Here is a 21865-nt window from a genome sequence, read left to right on the forward strand (position 1 = left end):
ATTATACAAATAAAAGTGGAGAAACCTACTATACTTACAGATTTGGGGTCGTCTAATTGAATTTGGTCCTCCGTTCCACTCTGTCCAAAGCCAAGTCTTCAGTGGCCTAGCATGAATGGAATGAATTGCCTGATCATGATTTTTGGGGGTGGTGGTTTTTACATCAGCTGCCAACCTGATGCAACCCTACTCCTTTATCTGGGCTTGGGACTGGCAATGTAGTGTAAGGGGACACTACACAAATGAGAAACCTACTTTACAATGATCACAAAAAAATCAGGATACTGAGAGAGGAACTCACTATCTTATTCTAAGAGCATTTACTATTTCTAGTATTCCTGATCCGTCAGCTTGTGTTTGCAGTAGTTTCCAGTACATCAAACATCATTAGTGTGAAGCTTCAATGCAAAAGAGTTGACAATACAAGATGTATGACATGACCCATGGCATGGTGCATGATGAGATGATATATCCTCCTTCCCACCATTGAGAAATGCTCTGTAAAAATTCCATTTTTCATTTATATTTGGGCTTTCTCAAAGGAAATCCTTTGTGGAGAAAATACCTTATGTCGATGGATTCAGTGCGTACAAATCCCTTGACAAATAAAACTGTATGTTGGGCTTACAAGGCATTGCAGTCGACTTATAAAGATTCTGGAAATGCCTGAGAACATCACTTGTCATTATGGTGCGGGGAGACCTCTGTTCACCTTTCCTTTTTCTAGCTTCCTCGCCTTAGTTTCCATGGTGAGGAGACGGGTCTTGGCACAGTATCTAGTTCCATAGATCCTGCAGGCCGGTCTCAATAATATAAACTTGTTGTGGAAGGGATCGACTTCTGGATTTGGAAGCCAGAAAATGAAGCCATTTGTGGAAATTGTTTCTATTCTTACATAAAAGTGCTTCAGGCATTGAAACTTGGACCCATTCGATTTGGAACCCCAATAAATAAATATGAAGAGTGTCTGTTTTTATCACCAATATATTCATGGTTGGTGAACGTTGTTGAACTCCACATTGGCACACGCTTCAGTAGAATTCATCATATACCTCCAAGCATTTTCACGTCCAAAAATTAGTCATATACATTTTTTTTCTTGTACGATTTTTTTTTACCATATAGAGCAAATTTGTATGTATGTTTGTCTTATACAAATACTTTACAATATAAAGCGAATTTATGAGCTTTTTTGTCAATAATTGGATACAGTCTAAAAGTTAGTCAATTTTCCTTAAGGGAGTATCCTGCTTCTTGCTGGCAAAGAGGATCTTATGGTCTATCATCCTTTTGCTGTATGTTGGGGTATTTGAAAAGAGAGGAATTGGTATGTTTTCGAGGATAAAGAGCTGAACTGTTATGATATGATAAATTCTATTATGGGTCTTTGTTCTTTTTGTGTAAAGTATTTAAAGAATTCAAAGGGGTCTTTTTTGAGGATGTCATCGGTAGATGGGCGTGGGTTTGTAATTTAGCTCTTGTGTAAGCCCATGGCCCTGGTCTTCTTGTTGTTTTCTGTTGGTCATCTTGACCACTTCTAATACGATTGTGTATTTGCTTAAGAAAAAATAAAAAACAAGATAGTGAAAATATTCATTTTTTCAATATTTCTTGAAATTCTGAATTATTTGCTTTATTGATAAATGTTTCTGCAATCAGGTTCCCAAAAGTTGTTTAAATTTTCCTTATGTCCTCTATACATTAGTTTATGCACAATGCGGAAGTTATGACTTATTGCACTAGTAGAATTGAACATTTTGTTAATGCTTTAGAAAGTCTTCTATGATGATTACTTTTTTACTTTATTTCTGAATATAATATTGACTTACCTCCGTGTTGATGAGTAGGTGGTATCCCATTGCCTATATTTTCTGAGTGGTGGTTGACCAAAGAGAAGTTCTCTGTAATTGATTCATTTATCCTATCTTCATTTCCTGGAACAACATTTCAAGGGTGCAATGGATTGAGTGTTAAGTATCAGGTAAAATCCTCTTAAGACCTTTTCTGTGGTTCTCCCTAGATTTCTCATTTTCTCTTTCTAACATGTATTCATATTTACCAATTCCACATTTCACAAACTGTCAATATCAAGTGTTTTTTTTTTCATGATGCTAGTAAGATTGGTACTCCAGTTATTTGTTTTGTTGTATAGCTATCGTTCTATAAAGGTTGTCTTTCATATTTTACCGAGTATTTATTGTGTTTCTCTTGAAAATGTATTGATTCAAATGTTTATTTAACATTTTTTACCTTGAATGGTTTCAAGAAGTCTAAACGGAAAAGGAACCAAGGACCAAATAGTTCTCTCCTCGATGTTTAGGTTTGGGTGGTTTAGTGATTTACATTGTGGTTGTTTTCCCTTTTTCTGTTTTTTTTTTGTTACACATGTAACATGCAGTGCAATTATCTTCATTTTCATTGTTACCCCCTCTTTTATTCAAAATTAAATGCCACCATTTATCACATATTCTGTTCTCTTGGAATAAATATTCCATCATCACAAAGAGTTACCCCGAAAATTTGGGGCCAACTAAACAAATCACGATCCTCTATTCAAATTTGTCTAGAGCCACGTCTTATGTTATTTCAAGTGTGTTCATATCTGCTTGCTCTAACTCAATCTACGTTCTTTTGGATCTTCCTCGCTCATTTAGAGTCTTCAACTTGCACGTTCCTTCTAATTGGGGCTCTAATCAGCCTTCATTGCATGACATCAGACCATCTCAATCAGAATTTCTTGGTTATCCTAGGGCCGTATTTATTCACGAATGCATTCATTTGTAATTTTATCCTTCTTATTAGCCTTTCCAATCATCCATCTTAGAATCCTTATCTCTACTATGCTCAATCTATTAATAGGCTGCTTCTTGATTTCCCAATATTAAGCTCTATAAAGCACTCCAGAAACACACAACGTTAGCCATCCAGCTCTAATTCTTGGATTAATTAGAAGGTGTGTTACATTCATTTTTTATTGTTACCCTATCATAAGTGTAGTTGTCCGTGATTGGGAATCATTAACATATAATTTTCAGAATGAAAACAAATGAATAAATAAATAAATAGAAGGAAAAACATATGGGTTTTTCAGTGGGGATTAAGAATCAATTCCCATTTCCCGTTCATCACATATTCTACTCTCTGGGAGAATTTTGAGTAAATCTAAAGTTGGTCCTTAATTTAACACATCTATTGTATAAGTGGCAGTGAGATTTTTAATTTGAAGTTTGGATGGTATCCCATATCCAGAGTGAAAGGTTCAACAGACCTGTATTGTTGTATTAATAGTTGTTTAGTTGGTGCTGCTCTTGACTTATAATCACAATTACAAACCTTCACAGTATGAGTGGATTCTTACTAGTGTTAATGCGAAGTCAAAAATCTCTTTCTTGTTATTTTTGCATAGATATCCTATAACTTAGTGTTAATAATAGGAAAAGACCGAAATTATAGTTGTGTGCTTTTCTGTGAAAGACTTCAAAACTGAGTATTAGATTTTGAATTTGATCGCAGTTGCCATATGGAGCAGACATTTCACTTGCGGATGTTTTTGGACACTTGGAGCGAAATAGGTCACAACCACACTACCCTGGCTTCTTCAGTATTATTGCCCAATTCCTTTATGTATTCTTTTCATCTCATTTTTACTCTTAACTATTTTTCAGGAGCCGACTTGGAGTAGCAGAATACAGCATCAGCCAATCAACACTAGAGACTATATTTAACCATTTTGCTGCAAACCCGTAGCGAATTGTATTATTCTCTTCAACAGATAAAATTGATGCCTCGAGTAATTTTTAGGAGGGATTTGCTTCCTTTTAGAAAAAAATAAAATGAAAAATCAATATATATATTTTTTCCTGTATAAAAGGAATGTTTTGGTTGAAGTCATTTATAAAGTACGAAACTGCCACATTGTAAATCAACACACTTACATTATTACAAGTAAAATTTTGCTTTCAGTCCGATCTTTTGTGATTGTCAGAACACCCAAACTGTGCACAACATATTCATTCTTTGACAGACATAGTTACTTCAGATAGATACTATGGTGCGCCAGTTGATCAGGCCACATCATTCACCCATGAGCGGTTGGCCCACTCCTTGGAGAGCATAATAGTAGCCATGAGTCCTTGGGCTTGGATTTGAACCCTATTCACGAAGTGATGATGAGAAAAAATGCTTCAAAACAACAGCTAGGGATTACATATCTGATTGATTCTTGGCGTGTAGGGTTGAGCTAAGGTCGCCACATAGGATAATGTGGGTTCGCCCACAGTGTGCCATGTTGCACTATTAAACATTACGGATCTATTTAATGGCCTGTAGGCCACATGAAAAAGACGAACCTAGGGGAGGGTGTCTTTACAAATCCCAACTAATGCCTCATTTCAGTATGAGCTTGAGTGAATTTCTCGCCATTAATAATTCAAAAACAAAGTCATCTAGTTGGAATTTTTATGAACTCAGCCAATATAAATTGGTTTTAGTATTTTTTTTTTTCCATATTCATATAATCTAGTTTTTAAGAATTTAAAATGTTTACCATATATATAAAGAAGAGATTCTGCAATTGTAGCATCCGTTGGAAAAAAAATAGCGTATTTAAATATATAAATATATATTTATCAAATTCATTTGAAAGCAATTTTAAAGGATTTAACTAGTATGGACGAAGATTGCTCAACCAAGTTGACTCAGTCAAGAGGGTACCGACATGATCAGAACAAAAAGGATTTAAAGCCATGGGTGTGGCTATTCACCCACCCCCGCTGCTCTGATTAGTTTATTTTCACAAATTATCCTTAAAATACTGAATTAAAAAAAAAAGATAATGACTCTTGATAACAATTATATATATAAGTATACAATCCTTGGTTGACATCAACAGTTTATCTTCCCCTAAACTTTTTTCCAGAATACAATTTCAATCTATGTTTGATTTGAAGCTTCTCGTTCATTCTTAAAACAACTAAAATTTTAATACATTTTTTCTATGCCATACCCTGCAAATATCTGTGGGAGCTGAAGTGACTGTTTCGCTCTCAAAATCCTCATTCCTCTGAGTGAAAGCAATTATATTTTGAACTGGTCTCAGTCTTGGTAACCTGGCACAAGAGATTTGTGTATTTTATTAATAACCAAGTAAATACACAAAAACAACTAAGGTACAGATCAACACCTGAAAAAAAAAATCCATAATACATTGTAGGCCAATGAATCATACTATGGAAGGTTGGTTGATGAATATGCACAATTATCGATTGGATAACACTTAAGCATAATCATTCAACATCTCATTAATAATCTGTCAACAGGTTTATAGAAAGTTCTTGCATTGTAATGAGATACCCAAGCTGGTATCCTTGAATCATTCTATTATTGTTGTTCGAGAGATTGTATTGCCACACCAACCTTTTTATTATCACACACTGATTGATGGAATTATAAACATGCGAAATAAGGATATCGACATACTCCGATCAATGTGCTGTAGTTTTAGAAAATCATACAAAGAAGCTACAGGAATGGAAGGAAAAAATGGTAAGGAGTGGTCCAAGATGGGAAGGAAAAATGGTAGAGAAGGAATTGAGCTGCAACCAATGAACTAGCCAGCATTTACATTGAAGAAGAGTCGGATACAAACATCTGTAGTCAGAAAAATGAATTGTGATGATGAAAACAAAGACCCCAAGACACTTTAATTTACTATTTAAGTGTTATAATATACAGTTGGTGTGGTAATATAAGCCACCTAATATTATTGTTAAGAACATTATTGTTGATGTTAGCCTAACTACTCAAAGGAGAGAACAATTCAGTATCAGAAACACTAACCTCTGTAGTAAGAGTTGGTGGAGCAGAAACAAGAGATGCCCAAAGATTAGGATCTGTTAAGGGATCGATGGTATTATAGTTGGTCAGGAGTGGTGCCGACAGGAAAGGTGTCAATGGACCTAAGCTTCTTTGAAAAGGTAACCAGCTCATGCCTAATGTTACTCCAGATCTCTCGCTCCCACCATCACCACCACTAGTTGATTTCTGGATTCCCTTGCCATAGTCCATCTCATTGTTGTTCTTATTCTCATTGTTGTCCTTCTTGTCCTGCTCTTTCAATACTTTCTCTTGCAAGCTCTTGTAAGCCCCAGACCGTGATAAGATGCTCAACGCAGACACTCCAGATCCTTGATGCTTCTTTCCTCCATGTGAAAGGCCCAAACGAGGCATCTGGTATGGTTCAGTAGGCTCGATGCCCCATTCCAATGCTTTAAACTCATTGCCTATATCTTCCGATCCACTATGTTTTGTTTCTTCCAAAGATTTAGTGAGGGGATCTGCTTGACGCATTTTGCTCGGCCCCCACCACTTGATGTAACTCGTTAGATCAATTTTTCTCTCAATGCAAAATCCTCCTGGATATTGGTTTCCTGTTGTTGTGCCCTCACCTCTACCTTTGCAAGACAGAAACACCATATATACTCAGTAACCAATTCAGGAGGAAAACTAAATAGAAGCATTTACTAATGTTTGGAAATCTTGCTGAATCTTGGTTGAAAATAGTTGAGGATTTACCATAGTGTATGCTACTGAAGTACTCAGGCACACCCAATCGACCGAAGGATGTTTCCCATCGACCACTTTGGGATGGTCTGAAACAAAGCATAGCGGTAACATCATGTCAAACAAGATTCATGCAAAAAGATATTAGGTAATGAAGTGCAGGCTCGGTTGTGGGTTTTCTTCAGTTGTGTGCCTTTCGGTAGGGTTGCTTCTTTGGTAGGTGTCCTCGAGCTCCTACTGAGCTTCTCTTTTTTGTTTTATCTCTGTTTTTTCCTTCTCCGAATTTTGTTGATCTAAAAATATTAGCTAATTTAGATAACTAAAAACATCATGTTCACAGGATATCTAAAGCACTACACCGCATTGTTTTTGGTAAGCATTCTGGAGAGCGGTTGTAGATGTAAAGTATATCGTTGTGACCAATAATTCACTTTCCATTGGAAGATTGGTATGTATAAGACCGAGAAATATCTTACAAGGAATTATTTCATTAGCCACAATTTGAAGAGTAATTCAAAGTAGTTATTTGCAGTATTTATATTTTTTTATATGTAGTTATTCGCAATTTATTGGACTCTATTTTAAACAATAGTCTTCTGAGTTTTTACTAGTATGCCAGTGAGTGTCAGAAAATGTATTGACTCAATTCATAAGCTTGAAAAAGAAATTTAAAAAAAAAGCTACTGTTAGTAAAGGATATACGTTCACCCACAGGGGACCCAGCGAGGTCCCGTATTGCTTTCTGATCGGGCCACGTGCTCAAGGAAATTGGATATTTGGCTCATTCCATTTTATTTTTTATTCTCTCTAATTCATTGTTTTCATAAAGCAAAAAAAAAACGTATCATAATATCCAATGGATCTCTATCACCATGTCAGCAGTATTCCCACAGGTGTCTGCAACTCTCTCGCTCTCAAGCGTCTTTTAATGAATATCACCAGTACCCCAAGTTTCTTTTTGAATAAAAAGACGAGTATCATCAAAACCCTAAATGTGTTTCCCACTAATTAGCAAGACACAACAGGGAATTACATAGGTCTCAGTAAACATTATATTCTCTTTTGCTGTCAAATAAAAAGACTACAATGCTTTTTCTCAATGAATCAACAGACTAAAAAGAGAATCAACAAAAAAACATTTCCCCCTCCCTACATGTGCGTGCTTGGTGACTTGTTTTATTTTTTGTCTCCCCCATTTCTCAAGTTGTTATTTGTTTTATCTCCTGAATTTTCAGGTTTAAGTGAAGCTAGAAATTTACAGTCTTCCATTTTGATTTCATGCATTTTATCAGATTTTTGTCCAGTCAACATGGGTTTTTCTATCTTTCTCCAGGATTGTTCTCTCATTTAATTTGTCTATTTGGATATCAAAACCCAATAGTATAAAGAGACTATGTTAGTTTTTCAACCAGATTGTTTTCTCTTATCCCGAGTACTTGTTTAAGAGATAAATGGTGATGGTTATGCCAGTACCACATGGATAAGAGGGTGGTCTGGCCGGATTTTATTATTTTATTGTTTCTATTGAATTTTTTGTGTTTGTAAAAGTGATAAGGCAGAAGAGAACTGGCAGAGACTGCAGCCTAATCCCCTCTCTGTTATGTGGCCATATTGCAGGGGATCAGGTCCCGCATTGGTGAGTCACTCATCTTCCCATCCTCCTTAGGGACAATAGCAGAGTCCTATATATCAAAATCATACCTGGGAAGTCCACGATACTTAGAGATCCCTCTTGTGAAACCGCTACTCTTTCTGCAATTAGTAACCATCCACCGTAAGAGACAACAGTGGTCCTATTGAGTATTCATATTCACAAAGTAATACATACCTTCTAAGAGAAGCAAGATATTCCTCTCTTGAAAGGTTCTGCATCTCTTCAAGATCTCTAGAATAATCACTAACCTGCATGATACAATTACCATGTCCACATGAGTTCATAAGAAAATAACTCATCAGTTACAAACCCGAGATTGCAGCATCATATAGATCAAGCATGAAAGTCCCTTTTGCTTAAAATCACACTTGAAAGCTAAAGAAAGATGTCAACTAGCTGATCACCATAATTCACTATGAAAACCAACTTGAGTGGTTCCCATGATTTGTGAAAAACAAATATAAAAAGTTAATGTGATACTTAGCAGCATCTGTGAAGACATGAGTTTATGTACTCATGGTTTGAAGTTTCATACTGTCTCGGAATGTCTCAGCCAAGACATTCCAGTTTTGGTCAAACCATAATGAAACATTCATGCCGAAAAACATTCAATGATTCAGATTGTTTCGGAATGTCTTGGTCGAGATAGTCTCAGTTTCAAGACATTGCTTCGAGACAAGATCTTAAACCTATCTATTACCAGTGCCATAGAGTAAACGACACAATAAACATTAGATCATGTCCATCTCACAGGAAAATTAATGAGTGTCCCAGGACCCCAATATTTTAGAGCAGCGAGATCATATGCTCTAGCTGCCGCCTCCTCTTCATCATACGCACCTACATCATATCAGTGTCACAACAATATATTAAATGGATGTTAAATAATGCAATCAGAATCAGAGATGAATGACAATCAAAATGCATGGTAAGGCTTGGACCCACAGCTCAGTTAGTTTGACATATTGCAATACAACTTTGAGATTGTGGATTCAAATCTAGCTGGCCCACCAAAAAAGTAAATAAAAACAAATACATCAAATTGCAAGGAGTTAGGGTCTTACCTAAATAAACTGGAGAAATAAGCAATCACCAACCATTTTCCATGCAAATAGTAAGGTCCAAGATTTCAGGAGAAAACATGTGGTTTCTATTGTTAGATACAAATCATATCCAGTAAAACAAGTATGCAAGCTAGAAAGAAAAATATAGCATACCTTGCTTTCCCTTCTTATTCTGGTTTTGGTTCCAGGTACTTTTATCCCAAAGGTGAGCTTCATACCGCCCAGTCCATCTATGCCTATTATTTTGTGGAGCCAAAAGCATCAGTCAACAAACAAGAACTATGGAATGGAAAATAAAGCAACCAAAGAAGATGAGTGGGTGTAGAAATAAAACACCATCAAATAAATTATCATATATCAGACAAACTCATTCATGGATGAGAAAGAGTCAAAGCACCAATGTCCAAGTTAAGGGAAGCAGTCAACCATCAAAGATGATCAGTTGCAGACATGAAACAGAACGCAAACTATAGAAGAAAACCTTGCTTATGGATAAGGAAGAGGCAAAGCATCAATTTGCATGTTAACGGAACTATAGAATGGAAAGCAAGCAATCATAAAGATGATGAGCTGCAGAGATTAAGCACAATGCAATATTTGTAAGACAACCTTGCTCATAGATGAGAAATGATAACAATATCGGAAATTTTTTAGGAATAATCAAAGATATTTTGTGTTACTATTTTCAATAATTAAAATAGCACAAGATATTCTAATTACAATAGAAATAATATTTGATAATTATGAAATTAGATGTAATGGGTTGTCATTATTCAATACTACCACATGTACCAAAACTTCACCAAACTAATGCAAATGGAAATATGTAGAATTCCAAATATTTACAAAAAGTAATCGATAAAAAAAAATTCATTACTGAAGACATAGGCATGTGTTGAACACGTTGTCCTTCTCTTCTCCTATCCTTATTCTCTAGATAATGGAGAAGATCTTATATAGAAATTCATGGACTGGATATATTTTCCTATTAAATATAGTAAATGGGCAAAAATAATAAATTGTACTAAACCTTAAGGAAAAAATGGTCCAAAATAAATGTGAACTAGTGGTACATAAGACCACCAAAACTAGTAATAAATTATATTATGAAACTTTAATACACCAATAGTTAAAATGATTACTGGATATTTAATCCACTTAAAAATCACATGGGCCCCACTTCATATTTAATTTATGTGGGGCACTTAATATTTCATTAATGTGTGGCCCCCACTCAGGGTCAGGTCCACCTTAAGGCAACTTAGGTGGTTGCTTTAGGCTCCTGGTTGAGAGACCTATCTAAAAAAAACTTAAGAAGAAATCTCCTTCACTTCTTAAGATATCACATTTTTCAGAGAGAAAAAAAAAAGGTCCCTCACATTGGAATTTGGAAGTTTCCAACAAAAGAAAAAAAAGGCTCTTAACTTCTTAAGAGATCCACATGTTGGATTGTTGGAGTTTTCCAAAATAAATAACTTAAAGAGATCCCCACATGGTAGCTAACCCCCCCCCCCCCCCCCAAAAAAAAAAAAAAAAAAAAAAAAATTAATAATATTATTAACCGATCCTATGTTGGAGGATCCCCAACAAAAGGCCTAATTTAGAGTTTTCACCATACGACTCAACTTATATTGAGCCAGCCTTGCCCCCACTTAAATTTTATTCAAAATAAAACTAACCATTCTGATAATTCAGAGTTAGGAAATCAAGCATTAAAAGTACGTTGGAGCGACTAAAAAGTAACTATTAGATAAGTAGGAAGCAGGAAGTAAACCTTGTAGAGGGTGGAAGTTCAATCACAACATCAGAATTAAGCCACTTATCATAAGTACTCACTGATCACACGAAAGCAAATCCCACTTGATAAAATTCACGATGCTTCCAACAAAATTAAAGAGTTAATGGTGGACAGTATTGGGCACTTCTGTACAAGACAACCCTTTTTCACCAATGAATATCTTATCAACTCGATGGTTCCCAATTCTAATAATCCTTATTCTTGTAAAGGCTGTGACCAATTTTTCAGGAACAGAACCAACTATTGGACAGAACATTTATCAAAGGAATTGGATTGTAGTAGAATCATGGTTCAATTTGGTTGGACCATTTACATTTCTTACAAATTTTCAAAAATGTCTTCTTCTTTTTAACCTAAATTGTCTTCTTTTGGTTTAAAACAATTATAACATTAAATATGTATTTACTAAGGTTTGATTCCTAAAGGATTTTCACATTTAATGAAATTATATAATTCTACTCAAAATATTATTTCATGGATGTTGATCCACACTCCTGATTCCTTAGCGGAACCCGAAAGAGGTACGAATCCATAACAGCTTCATTAAATGTTCATTGATCCACGAAATTAGAAAAAGAACAAGACAAATCATTCCCGACATTTCTGCTCTTCCAAACTATCTCTCCACATCTAATTTAGTTGACCCTTCAGGACCTCAATCTCTAAATCCCAATCAAAGCTTCTCTGTGTGTGGATTTACCTGGTGACACCTCTGTAAATGGAGCTCCTCTTTCCAGCGCCACAAGGAGGCATTTTGCTGATCCTCTCCTTAGCCGTACACCCTCTTTCCTTCTTTGACTTCTTCAATCCTCTGTAGAGGAGAAGCTGATCGTTCGCCATTGCAGCTTCTGAAGTTTCTACTGCAGATGGTGCTGCTGCTGCTTCGGCCTTCAATCGAGGCTCAGAAGAGGACGAAGCCATGATTTAAGAACGAAACCCACCAAACCCTAATCTTTCGAAAGCAGAGATAGAAGATTCAAACCAGAGTAGAAATTAGGGACTAAAAAGAGAGGAGATTTGGTTGGTTTTTTGATCTTCACTGTATCTGTATGGGGAAGACCGCAGCGAACATGACAGTAGGAGAAATTAGTGACATTCAAATTACCAAAGTAGCCCTATTACTTTAGGAAAAAGGATTTTTAAACTTTTTTTTTTTTTTTACATTCTCATGTTAACGGTAAATTTACCGTCTTCATCGAATAATTAGAAAACTTTTTTTTTTTGCGTTATTTATCTATATGTATAAATAAGTAAATAATTTTAAAAGAAGGAAAAAGGTAATCTCGACAAGATCTTATCCTGATGTATGAAGTCTAGATGATGCCCCAGGATATGAGATTGAGGAACCATGAGGTTATGGGTCTCACTATACCTTTCTTTCCCTTTTTGATCTCATGAAATCAATTTAGTCGATGATTTCTAATCATTAAACAACTTCCATCACAATATTGAGTGGAATAGTATTTATTTATTTATTTTTCCTTAAATTTGTCTAGTCTGATTAAACATAATTAGTGAGGAAAAAAGGTACAAATCTCGAGAATTTATTTACGAATCTCAAGACCTTTTTTTGAAGATGGATAAGATTTAATAAGTCGTATCTCCTCACTATCTTAAGGAAGGAAAGGGATTTTCATTATTATTATTATTTTGTTTAAAAGCCCACAAAAAGAATGGGCTGAGAGTTAATGGGATCAAAGAAAGATATAAATATAGATATACTATCTATCATGTGAAAATAGAATATTTGATGAGAATGATTGGATGAGGACGGGGGACGGATGAGTCATGATAAATCTAACGATATCTTAGATTCCCGTCCATTTGTACAACAGCGTCGAGATTTCAGTTGGGCAGAGGTAAAAGAGAGAGTAGATGATGATAGCTTACTTACATAGGTTTAAGTTGAGGGTGTTTTCGTAACTTAAAGTAAGCATCTATCATTATCTATCTATCATAACTCATAACGGCTATTCCTCACTTTAAGGGCACTTAAGTAATTTCCGCGTCATCTTTTGAAATGATTGACGTACTGATGCTTGGGGTATCAATGAACACCACGTGTCAATGTTAATGTGACAAAGCACGCGTTATTCAACCTTTTCTTTCTCAATTAGACATGAACAACAACAACAACAACAACATGTCACTCTACTCTACTATTTTCCAATCCTTAGTCATAAACTTGGGCCCACCAATCCAATTATTTAAGAACGGCATTTTCTAGCTCAACATGAGCCATTGATTCAAGTTTGAATTAAATTGATTTTAACCAGCTTATTAGAGTAGATTTGTTTTTGTTTTTTTTTTTTTCCAATGATCCGCATCAAAATCCTAGTAATAATGCAAACTGTCACTGAGATCATAACAATAAAATTGTTTGGATCATCCATTCTTTGTATAGGTTAATAAAAACATCCAACCAACTTATCATTGTCACAGACCGATCATATATAATTAATCAAGTGTCGGAACTCGTGGGTATATACATACACACATGTATGTTAATGTTGAAGAATCCTGTGTTGATCACACAACACTAAATTGTCATAATTATCTCGGCTACAATGAATATGCAAATCAACATTGCTCAGTCCCTCATCCCCACTCCGATCCAAATATGATCTCTTGCTCATCTCCCTTGCCAACCATCCCACATTTTATGTCAACATCAATCCTGAGAATCACTTCTCCTTGTTAAGCAACCATAATTCTCCACCTAGTCTCGTACATGGAATCACAACACAACCTTTGGAAGAAAGTCCCCTTTGACACCAAAACGTATAATCATCCATCCGTGATGCAAGCAAGCCTTGAGGGACAGTTGAATGTAGATATTGTGAAAGCAAGGTGCAGGCAAAGAAACCCAGTAAAGAGAAACATCTGAAGGCTCATGACCCATCTAGAAGGAACGTGGATTGATATTACCTCTGCAAAAATAGACAATGAAAATGAGGAAGCATTAGCATTACAATTAAGATTGCAAATGTAATACAGGCCCCACCAGGCTCTTCTGAAAAATGTATTGGCCAAAATGGTCTCCAATAACTTCATGCGATATGGAACCAGTGCTCACATGTTTCAGCCCAATAGCTCACAATGTCACCAATATCTTTGAACAATTGTTGCTAACTTTAGTAGGAAAGTAGATAAGAACAGACAGTAAGAGTACATGCAATTTATTACGCAAATTGCAAAATATATACCAAGTGGAATACCTATTAGTTGATGTTACAGTAGTACCCAGGCCCAGTGAGGGGAGTGATCATCCAAAAGCAGAGATAGAATTAGTGCATTATAATTTTCACACTTCTGTTCCGACAACCAAGGAGGAGGTGGCACTGGTAGACACATGCAGCGCACTTGTTCCAATCCCATCACCAAGTTTCCTTTTCAAGGATCCTGTAAAATGTCCTGAAGTGGATGAAGTTCCTAAACATAATTAATGGGAAGTTCTTACCAGCTATCAAATGGAAGAATACCTTCAGAAAGAGCCTGCATACCTATTCTTTCTTGGATGAGGGCAATGTACTCTGTGCCACCACCTTTCCATGCAGAGGACAAAACATTACTATACATCCCAAGTGAAGGTTGAATTCCTGCTTCCTCCATCCACTCCAGTACCTGCATTCAGGTTTATATATGATTCTCCTAACTAGGAATATAAGATATGGCTGTAATGCACAGAAACCATTTTGTTAAAGTGTAAATGCAAAAAGTGGGTGCAAGAGCGGGAGCAGATCTGGGTGTGTTAAAAGGAAGCTATTTGTGCCAAACTAGTTTTCACTGAATTATTACAGGGAAAGGGGGCAGCGATGAGATTCCAGAACAGCAGGAGTGGCAGCTATGGTAGAAGGTTCCTACGATAGAATTTTTTGTCTTATATGATATGCTGGGTTATATCAAGACTTGGATCATGATACCAGTGTTTCCTGGGATCAGTCTGTTTAGGCATGAAATGTCCCAGATTTAATTTTTTGACAATTTTTTACCTTAGTTTTGACTCGAATTGACATAGATTTGGATTGTCCAGATAATTCCATCAATCTCGATATTAGCACTGAACAATCCAAATTCCATGGTTGAGTTTTAAAACCATGACTGAAATATATAAAGCCTGGCAACCTCACGCAAAACTATACAGGAAATTTGTACAGATGCAAGCAAGGAGAAAAACCAAAAGCACCAGATAATTGTTGTCAGAACTGAATCAATTGTAAAACTATAATGAGCAGGACTCAAATAAAATCTAAGTTGAAATTGTTGGATTGTAAGATTCATACAAATTCAAAAATTCAAAAACATATGGCATGGCTACCTAATGACATGGTTTGTACAACAATTCATGGCAAAACGACTAACCTCGTAAGTCCAAAATGCACAACAGAGACTATTCTAAACTTAGTAGTAAGGAAGAAGAATCAAATCAATGTATTGCTTTCCAAGACGCTCGAATATGGATATCGATAAGGACACTGATACAGTAAATGGGAGTCCAACTCTTTACTTCGCAAAATCCAGGACATGGATAGAAACAGACTCTTTATTTTTCATGTTTTCAAAGCTAAGTATTTTTTTTTTTTCTATTCATAAATCATTTCCAGTGGAATGAAACTCTAGTACTATTGTAAATTTTTACAAGTTGACTTGCTAGAATAAACTTTTGAGACATTTCTGTTCACAAGACAAGCAAGTAAATTATTAGGAGTAAGAAAATAACTAACAGTACAAAAAATGAATTATTTTGCTCCTCATTGAGAACCGTTACTTTGCAGAAAAAATAACCGGACATAAATGTACTATTTTGTTTCTTCTTTCTGGTTATCTAGTGCAGGATCAGGCCGTGGGGAAGAATTTTCAGTTCTCTGATCGACATGATAATGATTTTATTAGACTGGTAATACAAAATAAAGCTCAAAATTTCCTACGGCAATGATTGATTTTTCTCTATATGCTAATTGATCTTGGCTGAGACTAAATTGATTATACTAGAACGACCATTTAAGTTCAAATTATTTCATTATTTGCAATTGATTTTAGAGAATGAGATTATTTTAGGTCTAATTAATGAGGTTCATGTGCTGCGCACTTAAGGACACTCGAGCTTATGGCACTCACACAAGGCAAAGAACGCTTAGAACTAGCAAAATTTAAGGAAATGCAGCTTGTTACTGCATTTATTTACCAGTTACCTCAATATATTTCCTCCATTTTCCAGCAGCTAAAAGATTCTTCAACAAAATGGAGTATGTCCCAAAGTTGATCTCTGCACCCGATGCCACTATCTTGTAGAACAGCTGCATATGTTACAAGAAGAATAGTCAGACGTCAGAAGTATAGCGCAATAGTTTTTTCGACCGCGCAAGGGAAGAGCAAGAAATCAGAAACAGGAATGTGTTCCAACTGTTCAAAATAATAATATATCAACAGTTTTAATTGGCAGGTTAAGAACTACAATATTTATGTAACAAAATCCTCTTGGTGAAACACAACAAGGTTTTCAGATGAAAGTGGCCAGCCAACCAGAGCATGAGCATTATAAGATTTGAAAGACCTTAACACTAGCAAAGAAAGAATTTAATAGTTAGTTGAATGTAAAAATTAATCATAAAGAAAAAATAATCAAAATAGATCAAAAAATATTTAAATATTGATAAATAAGGATAGTGAGTCCTTTTCCATTCTTCAACTCAAAATATAGCTTCAAATTCAATTACACCCGCAATTAGGGAGAAAAAGATGTCCCAATATATAATATGAGATGTACATAGGTTTGAAAAAAAGCAAGAGAGACAATCTTGTTAAACAACGTCACAAAGAGCAATCATGTTGCTAAAACCAAGATTATCATTTTCTTTGACAATGCCGAAATGATAAAGAATGAAAAACCAAAAATACCTTCATCATAGCCTCAACCTTCCCACTTTTTCCAAGAAAATGCAGAAGCTGATTTAAAAGTCCAATAGAAACCACAGAGAATGAAGGCTCCATCATATCAATTAAGTCAATTGTTGTCCTCCAATCTCGCAACCTTCGACCAAACATTATAATCATGGAAAGCAAGAGTTAAGAATAGAGAATTTCAGACATTAACCATAATGCAACTTTGGTACAGAGATATACCACACATCAAAAGAAGAAGAAGAAAAAGAAGATATACCACACATTCTCAATCATAGCCAAAATGCATCATATTAAAACCGGTGAGAATCCAAATGAAAGAAAAGTACCACATACTGGACTATACATATCATAAATCTACAATATAATGGTAAAGTGAAGAAACAAAAAAAAAAAAAATTCCTAGTTGATACTAAAACCCTAAGACTTGGCATTTTAAGGTTTCAAATTTGACCTCGATGTAAAATGCCTCACAGTTAAAAATCTGTCTCACGGTAGTTTTTGTAAGTTGAGGGACATAGAAGGTCTGTAGACGACATTACAGTAGAATACAAGGGAAAAGTTAAAATTGATGAATGACTAATAAAAATTCACAGATAAATCTGTGAAAAAAAAATACAAGCCAAACAAATAACATGTGCTGTATATTTCTCTGCAGATCAATGCTTTAAGATTAAATGTCGAACATTTAACAAACTACAAAAACATAAAGCTTACATGCTGCAGGCTGATATGATTTCAAAGAAAGTAGCTTCACTAAAAGGGATAGTTTTCTCTCTCATTAATTCTGCTAGATGGAGAACCCTGGCTGGTTGACATCCTCTATTGAATGCTTTCATAAGGGACGAGCATGCAATAGAATCAGGTTGAACATCATTTAACTCCATGTCTTGAAACAATGCAGAAGCTTTTTCCCAGCTCTCTATAATACCATAAAAAGCATGAAAAGAACCTCAGTTAAGAGCTTGACTTCTATTCAGTGTATGATCACTTAGTGGCTTAAAGTACAAAAAAAATGTACCTGCTGCATTATACGCTTGTATCATGGTGGTAAATGTTATGACATCAGGACAACAACCATTTATCTTCATCATAGTGAACAAGGATTCTGCTTCTGAGAGTTGGCCCTGAAAATTTTAGTAGTATTAAAGAGATGACAGGATCCTAAATTTTATCATCAAATAATTCTGACTCAAATGAGTCTATCAGAAAGCACTTGCCTGTTTGCTATAAGCGCAGATTGCAGATGAGTACACCTCCTTAGACAAAGGAATTTTTAAATCCATCATCTCATCCAGAAACTTAAGTGATTCACCATATTTTGCCATCTTACAAGAACCACTAATGAGGACATTGAAAGTAACAGAATCAGGTTTAACTTTCTTTCTTCTCATAAATCTATACAAGTTTAAAGCTTTTTCATACTCCCCCACACTCATGTAGCTTCCAATAGCTGAATTGTATGCAATTGTGTTCAATTCAATGCCCCGCGATTCGGCTGCTGAAAGTACAGAATCAATTTTCACCACTTGACCACAGCGGCCACAGCCAGCCAGTAGTGTACATATGGTAACAATGTTTGGCTGGATCCCATTTCTTTCCATTTCACGCAATACCTCCACAGCTTCAGCTAACAACCCTTCAGATCCATAAGCATCAATCAATGCATTGTAACTGACTAAATTTGGCTTCAACGACTTCTGCCTCATCATGTCAAATATTTCTCTGGCCTTTTTGGGTTGTTGTGATCTACCATAAGCATTGAGTAAAGAAGTATATGATACAACATCAGGTCGGATGCCAATCTGTTTAAGCTCGTTAAAAACTGATAAGGCCTCTTTATGCATTCCGTGTGATGCATATGCTCCAATAAGTGCATTATATGAAACAATATTGGGTTTAAAGCCTTCTGCAAGCATCATATCAAATACAACCTTGCAGTTTTCAATTTGTCCACAGACAGAATACGCATGAATGATGGTAGTGAATGTCACAATATCAGGGGGGCACTCTGATCTTTTTTCCCTCATTGAGTTAAAAACATCCACGGCTTTCACATACTCTCCCATCTTTACTAAACAATGTATAACTATATTAAAGGTGATCGTATCAGGACGAACACCTGTTCCTTTCATTAGCTCAAAATACGACAAAGCTTTTGAATACTGACCCCCGTTTTTGTAAGCAGATATGACTATGTTGTGCGTCACCAAATCGGGCCCAACACCGTTTTCTGTCATTTGTTTGCACACCTTCAGAGCTTCTCTCCAGTGTCCACTAGATCCACAAGAATTAATCAGATTGTTGTATGTTGACCTACTAGGAGGAATCTGCACCCATATTTTAGGGTCACAAACATTTGTAGAAGCAATGAACAAAGAGCCAGGTTTCCATGATGTAGTATATGATAAGAAACCAAAAAACGGAGAAATACTGATAAAAGGTAAAATGTATCCATCTCATTCTTTCTTTTACTTGGTGTAATATAAGTTCCCCGTTAAAAATTAAGGATCCATGGTAATGGCATGGTAGAAGATTATTTATTTAGCATGAAAGTCAACGTATATTCCATTAGATGATACAATATATTAAATCGTACAATACCCTTTCAACAAATGACTGTTAAACCCTTAATTACTTTCAATCAGGGAGAGAAAATAGAGCAATAACAAAATTATTTTCAGAGAACAATTCATACAGCACTCCAGAACTGCTCTCCAAAAGAAAGCTTTTAGAACTAAACCTTAGCATATAATTAAAATTACGTCTAGAATTATCTATATAACAAATTATCAGAACACAGACAAACTAAAAGCTATATCAGCACATAAAGAAAATGATTAGTATGTAGACAATTTCATTTTCTCCACCAATGTCATTGGAACACAGAAAGAAAAAAAAAGGAAATTTCTCAGAGAGACTGATCAATTAGAATGGAAGAATAGAAATACTTACAGATGCTCGGAGCATGTCATTCATAATATTCATAGCCCAACGCCATTGACCAGCTCGGCCATGTGCATTAATGAGAGCATTGTAAGTTTCAACATTAGGCTTGCACCTACCATCAAAACCATAAACAAGCAAAGATGATACATTATCTAACCAATAACATGAATTAAGTTAAATTGAATCTTATAGAGTTCTCATTTAACAAGCAGTATACCTCCACTCTTGCATCTCAAAAAACAAACCACGGGCCTGATCGGTTCGATTATGTCTGGCATGCAACCTAATCATCATGTTGTATATATCATTTCTTGCACAATAGTTCTTTTGATTTTTCATCCAAGTGAAAACATGAACGCTATGTTCAAGGGAACCCATTTTTGTTATCTCCTACAACATGAAACAAAGATAATAAATAAATAAAAGACCTTTCTTTCTTACCTCCTTGCTACAGTTTTCAACATTGCTCTTCAAAGAGATCAAAATTACAATCTAAAATTCAGGATTCGATTTTGATTGATCCTACTCGGAGAAAATGAATAATTACCCGAATGAGAACCGGGAAATTCTTCCTGGCGAAGCGACCAGGCCAGCGATTAAGAACTCCTTCGATGTCGTCCCAATGATTGAGCTTGAGAATCTTCGAAACTACTTCAGATATTGTCCAATCCCTCTGAGACCGATCACCTTCGACACGCAAACGGTATCGCTTAGGTATATCTTCTTTCCTAAGTCCACTCACCTGAACTGAAACTATATGCTTCCCCTTGTTGTAATCTACAAACCCTGATTTCGTCTCCTCCCAAGCCCCCTCGGGATTGCTTTTTTTGCAGGAAATGAGTGTGGTTCTTCGACGATTACGGTTGTTCTTCTTAGTTGTTGTGAATGCAGGGATGGGTTTGGGGAAATGGGTAAACGAGAGGGGCTTTTGGTCATTTGGATGAAATGGTTTGAAGATAGCTGTTGGAGGTACTACAATCGCCATGGAAAGGAGGAGATGAACCCGGGCTGAGGCGGTAACGAGAGTTTGATGAAATTTTCAGTTTTTATAACGAATTTTAAGTAAGCTCCAGCCTCCGCCCTCCAGGCTTCAGGTGATAGAAAATAAGATAACCTCTATTGCCACACCTACTTTTCTTTATCACACACTTTCTTTTTATGTAATTAAACCATAACGGTCGGATAACAATTTCAAAGGCTAATGATTTCTCGACGCCCCACTCTCACACACGCCGCTGACGTGACATGTGTTAGATTCTTTCCCCGGGATACATAATTACACATATTTATGAAGATTACACTTATGTATCCCGAGGAAAACCTAGGATTCTAACCCATGTCATATTGCGCGGGGGGGTCAGAGGGGGTGTCAGATAATTACGACTCAATTTCAAAATGAGTCGTGATAAATCAACAAATTAAAGATACATGGATGATGTGGCAAATGCAGAGAACAATAGATCTTTTTCTTCGGGATACATAAGGAAAAAGATTTACAGTTCTGTGCACTTGCCACATCATTCGTGTATAGGCCGCGTATATTTTAGCAAGTAGATTTATCATTAACCTTTTTAAATCTTTTTGAGACTGGGATGACTTGGAACAACTCATCCTAAACTCTTTAGGTGAGATAATCAAATATGAATTGTCCATCACATTGACTTATTTGATTTTTATTTTTTTAATTCTAAATACTTGTCTAAAGACAAGAGTCCTTCTAAACTGACTTTATACAACACTGTGTTAATAAGAAACTGTACAAAGAATCATAGATTTGTTTTCATTGAGTGCAATTTTTAAAAATCTATGGTTCTTTGTACACGGCCATGTCAACATAATGTTGAGCACAATGTCCAATGCAAGTTAGTTCTTTATTTTTCCTAAATACAAATACACATTAACAAATAAAGTCGTTCTAAACTGACATCCCAAGACACT

General features: G+C 35.7%; 3 protein-coding genes across 8 annotated transcripts in view; 1 reads left to right on the forward strand and 2 right to left on the reverse strand.

Annotated features, from left to right (window-relative positions):
• The window catches only part of ABCA1 (ATP-binding cassette A1), a 42226-nt gene extending 38264 nt beyond the window's left edge, over positions 1-3962 (forward strand). For all 3 annotated transcript variants that reach the window (XM_086424410.1, XM_086424411.1, XM_086424412.1), the window contains 3 exons: positions 1848-1981; positions 3514-3572; positions 3666-3962. In XM_086424410.1, coding sequence (XP_086280536.1) covers positions 1848-1981; positions 3514-3572; positions 3666-3747 — 275 coding nt within the window. In that variant the 3' untranslated portion in view covers positions 3748-3962. The remainder of the gene's footprint in view (positions 1-1847; positions 1982-3513; positions 3573-3665) is intronic.
• An 879-nt stretch (positions 3963-4841) lies between these two features.
• LOC147385215 (Integrase-type DNA-binding superfamily protein) lies at positions 4842-12157 on the reverse strand. The gene is made up of 9 exons (XM_086424413.1): positions 11778-12157; positions 9433-9515; positions 9280-9288; positions 8967-9055; positions 8390-8463; positions 8263-8313; positions 6574-6650; positions 5839-6452; positions 4842-5108 (listed from the first exon to the last, which is right to left on the reverse strand). Exons 1-9 carry the CDS (start codon positions 11996-11998, stop codon positions 5055-5057), a joined length of 1272 nt encoding a protein of 423 aa, XP_086280539.1. The 5' UTR covers positions 11999-12157; the 3' UTR covers positions 4842-5054.
• Positions 12158-13510: 1353 nt separating this feature from the next.
• Positions 13511-21011, reverse strand: EMB2654 (Tetratricopeptide repeat (TPR)-like superfamily protein). Of its 4 annotated transcripts, XM_086423709.1 has the most exons (12): positions 20475-21011; positions 20145-20317; positions 19934-20039; positions 19149-19255; positions 18199-18727; positions 18000-18105; positions 17696-17900; positions 16976-17108; positions 16270-16374; positions 14560-14701; positions 14296-14479; positions 13511-14007 (listed from the first exon to the last, which is right to left on the reverse strand). In XM_086423709.1, the coding sequence occupies exons 1-11, from the start codon at positions 20910-20912 to the stop codon at positions 14382-14384; spliced, it is 2142 nt and encodes a 713-aa protein (XP_086279835.1). In that variant the 5' UTR covers positions 20913-21011; the 3' UTR covers positions 13511-14007; positions 14296-14381. The 4 variants fall into 4 exon arrangements, with proteins under 4 accessions (XP_086279835.1, XP_086279832.1, XP_086279831.1 ...); XM_086423706.1 differs by having other exon boundaries at positions 14296-14491; positions 14581-14701; positions 18199-19308; XM_086423705.1 differs by having other exon boundaries at positions 18199-19308.
• Between the last annotated feature and the right edge of the window lie 854 nt (positions 21012-21865).

The sequence above is a fragment of the Akebia trifoliata genome, chromosome 14 (assembly GCF_017979445.1).
Source record: "Akebia trifoliata isolate Shusen 1 chromosome 14, ASM1797944v1, whole genome shotgun sequence".
In the NCBI taxonomy this organism is placed as follows: Eukaryota; Viridiplantae; Streptophyta; class Magnoliopsida; order Ranunculales; family Lardizabalaceae; genus Akebia; species Akebia trifoliata.

What these genes read in the sequence shown, in the direction of transcription:
- LOC147385215 (XM_086424413.1), bottom strand. Translation starts at nt 11,998, where the DNA reads ATGGCTTCGTCCTCTTCTGAGCCTCGATTGAAGGCCGAAGCAGCAGCA. An exon ending in ATTTACAGAGGTGTCACCAG is followed by an intron (nt 9,516 to 11,777) that starts GTAAATCCACAC and finishes ACAAAATAATAG; the next exon opens with GCATAGATGGACTGGGCGGT. An exon ending in TATCTTGCTTCTCTTAGAAG is followed by an intron (nt 8,314 to 8,389) that starts GTATGTATTACT and finishes TACTAATTGCAG; the next exon opens with AAAGAGTAGCGGTTTCACAA.
- EMB2654 (XM_086423705.1), bottom strand. Translation starts at nt 20,912, where the DNA reads ATGGCGATTGTAGTACCTCCAACAGCTATCTTCAAACCATTTCATCCA. An exon ending in TTTGAGATGCAAGAGTGGAG is followed by an intron (nt 20,040 to 20,144) that starts GTATACTGCTTG and finishes TTTTGATGGTAG; the next exon opens with GTGCAAGCCTAATGTTGAAA. An exon ending in ACAAGCGTATAATGCAGCAG is followed by an intron (nt 17,901 to 17,999) that starts GTACATTTTTTT and finishes ATGGTATTATAG; the next exon opens with AGAGCTGGGAAAAAGCTTCT.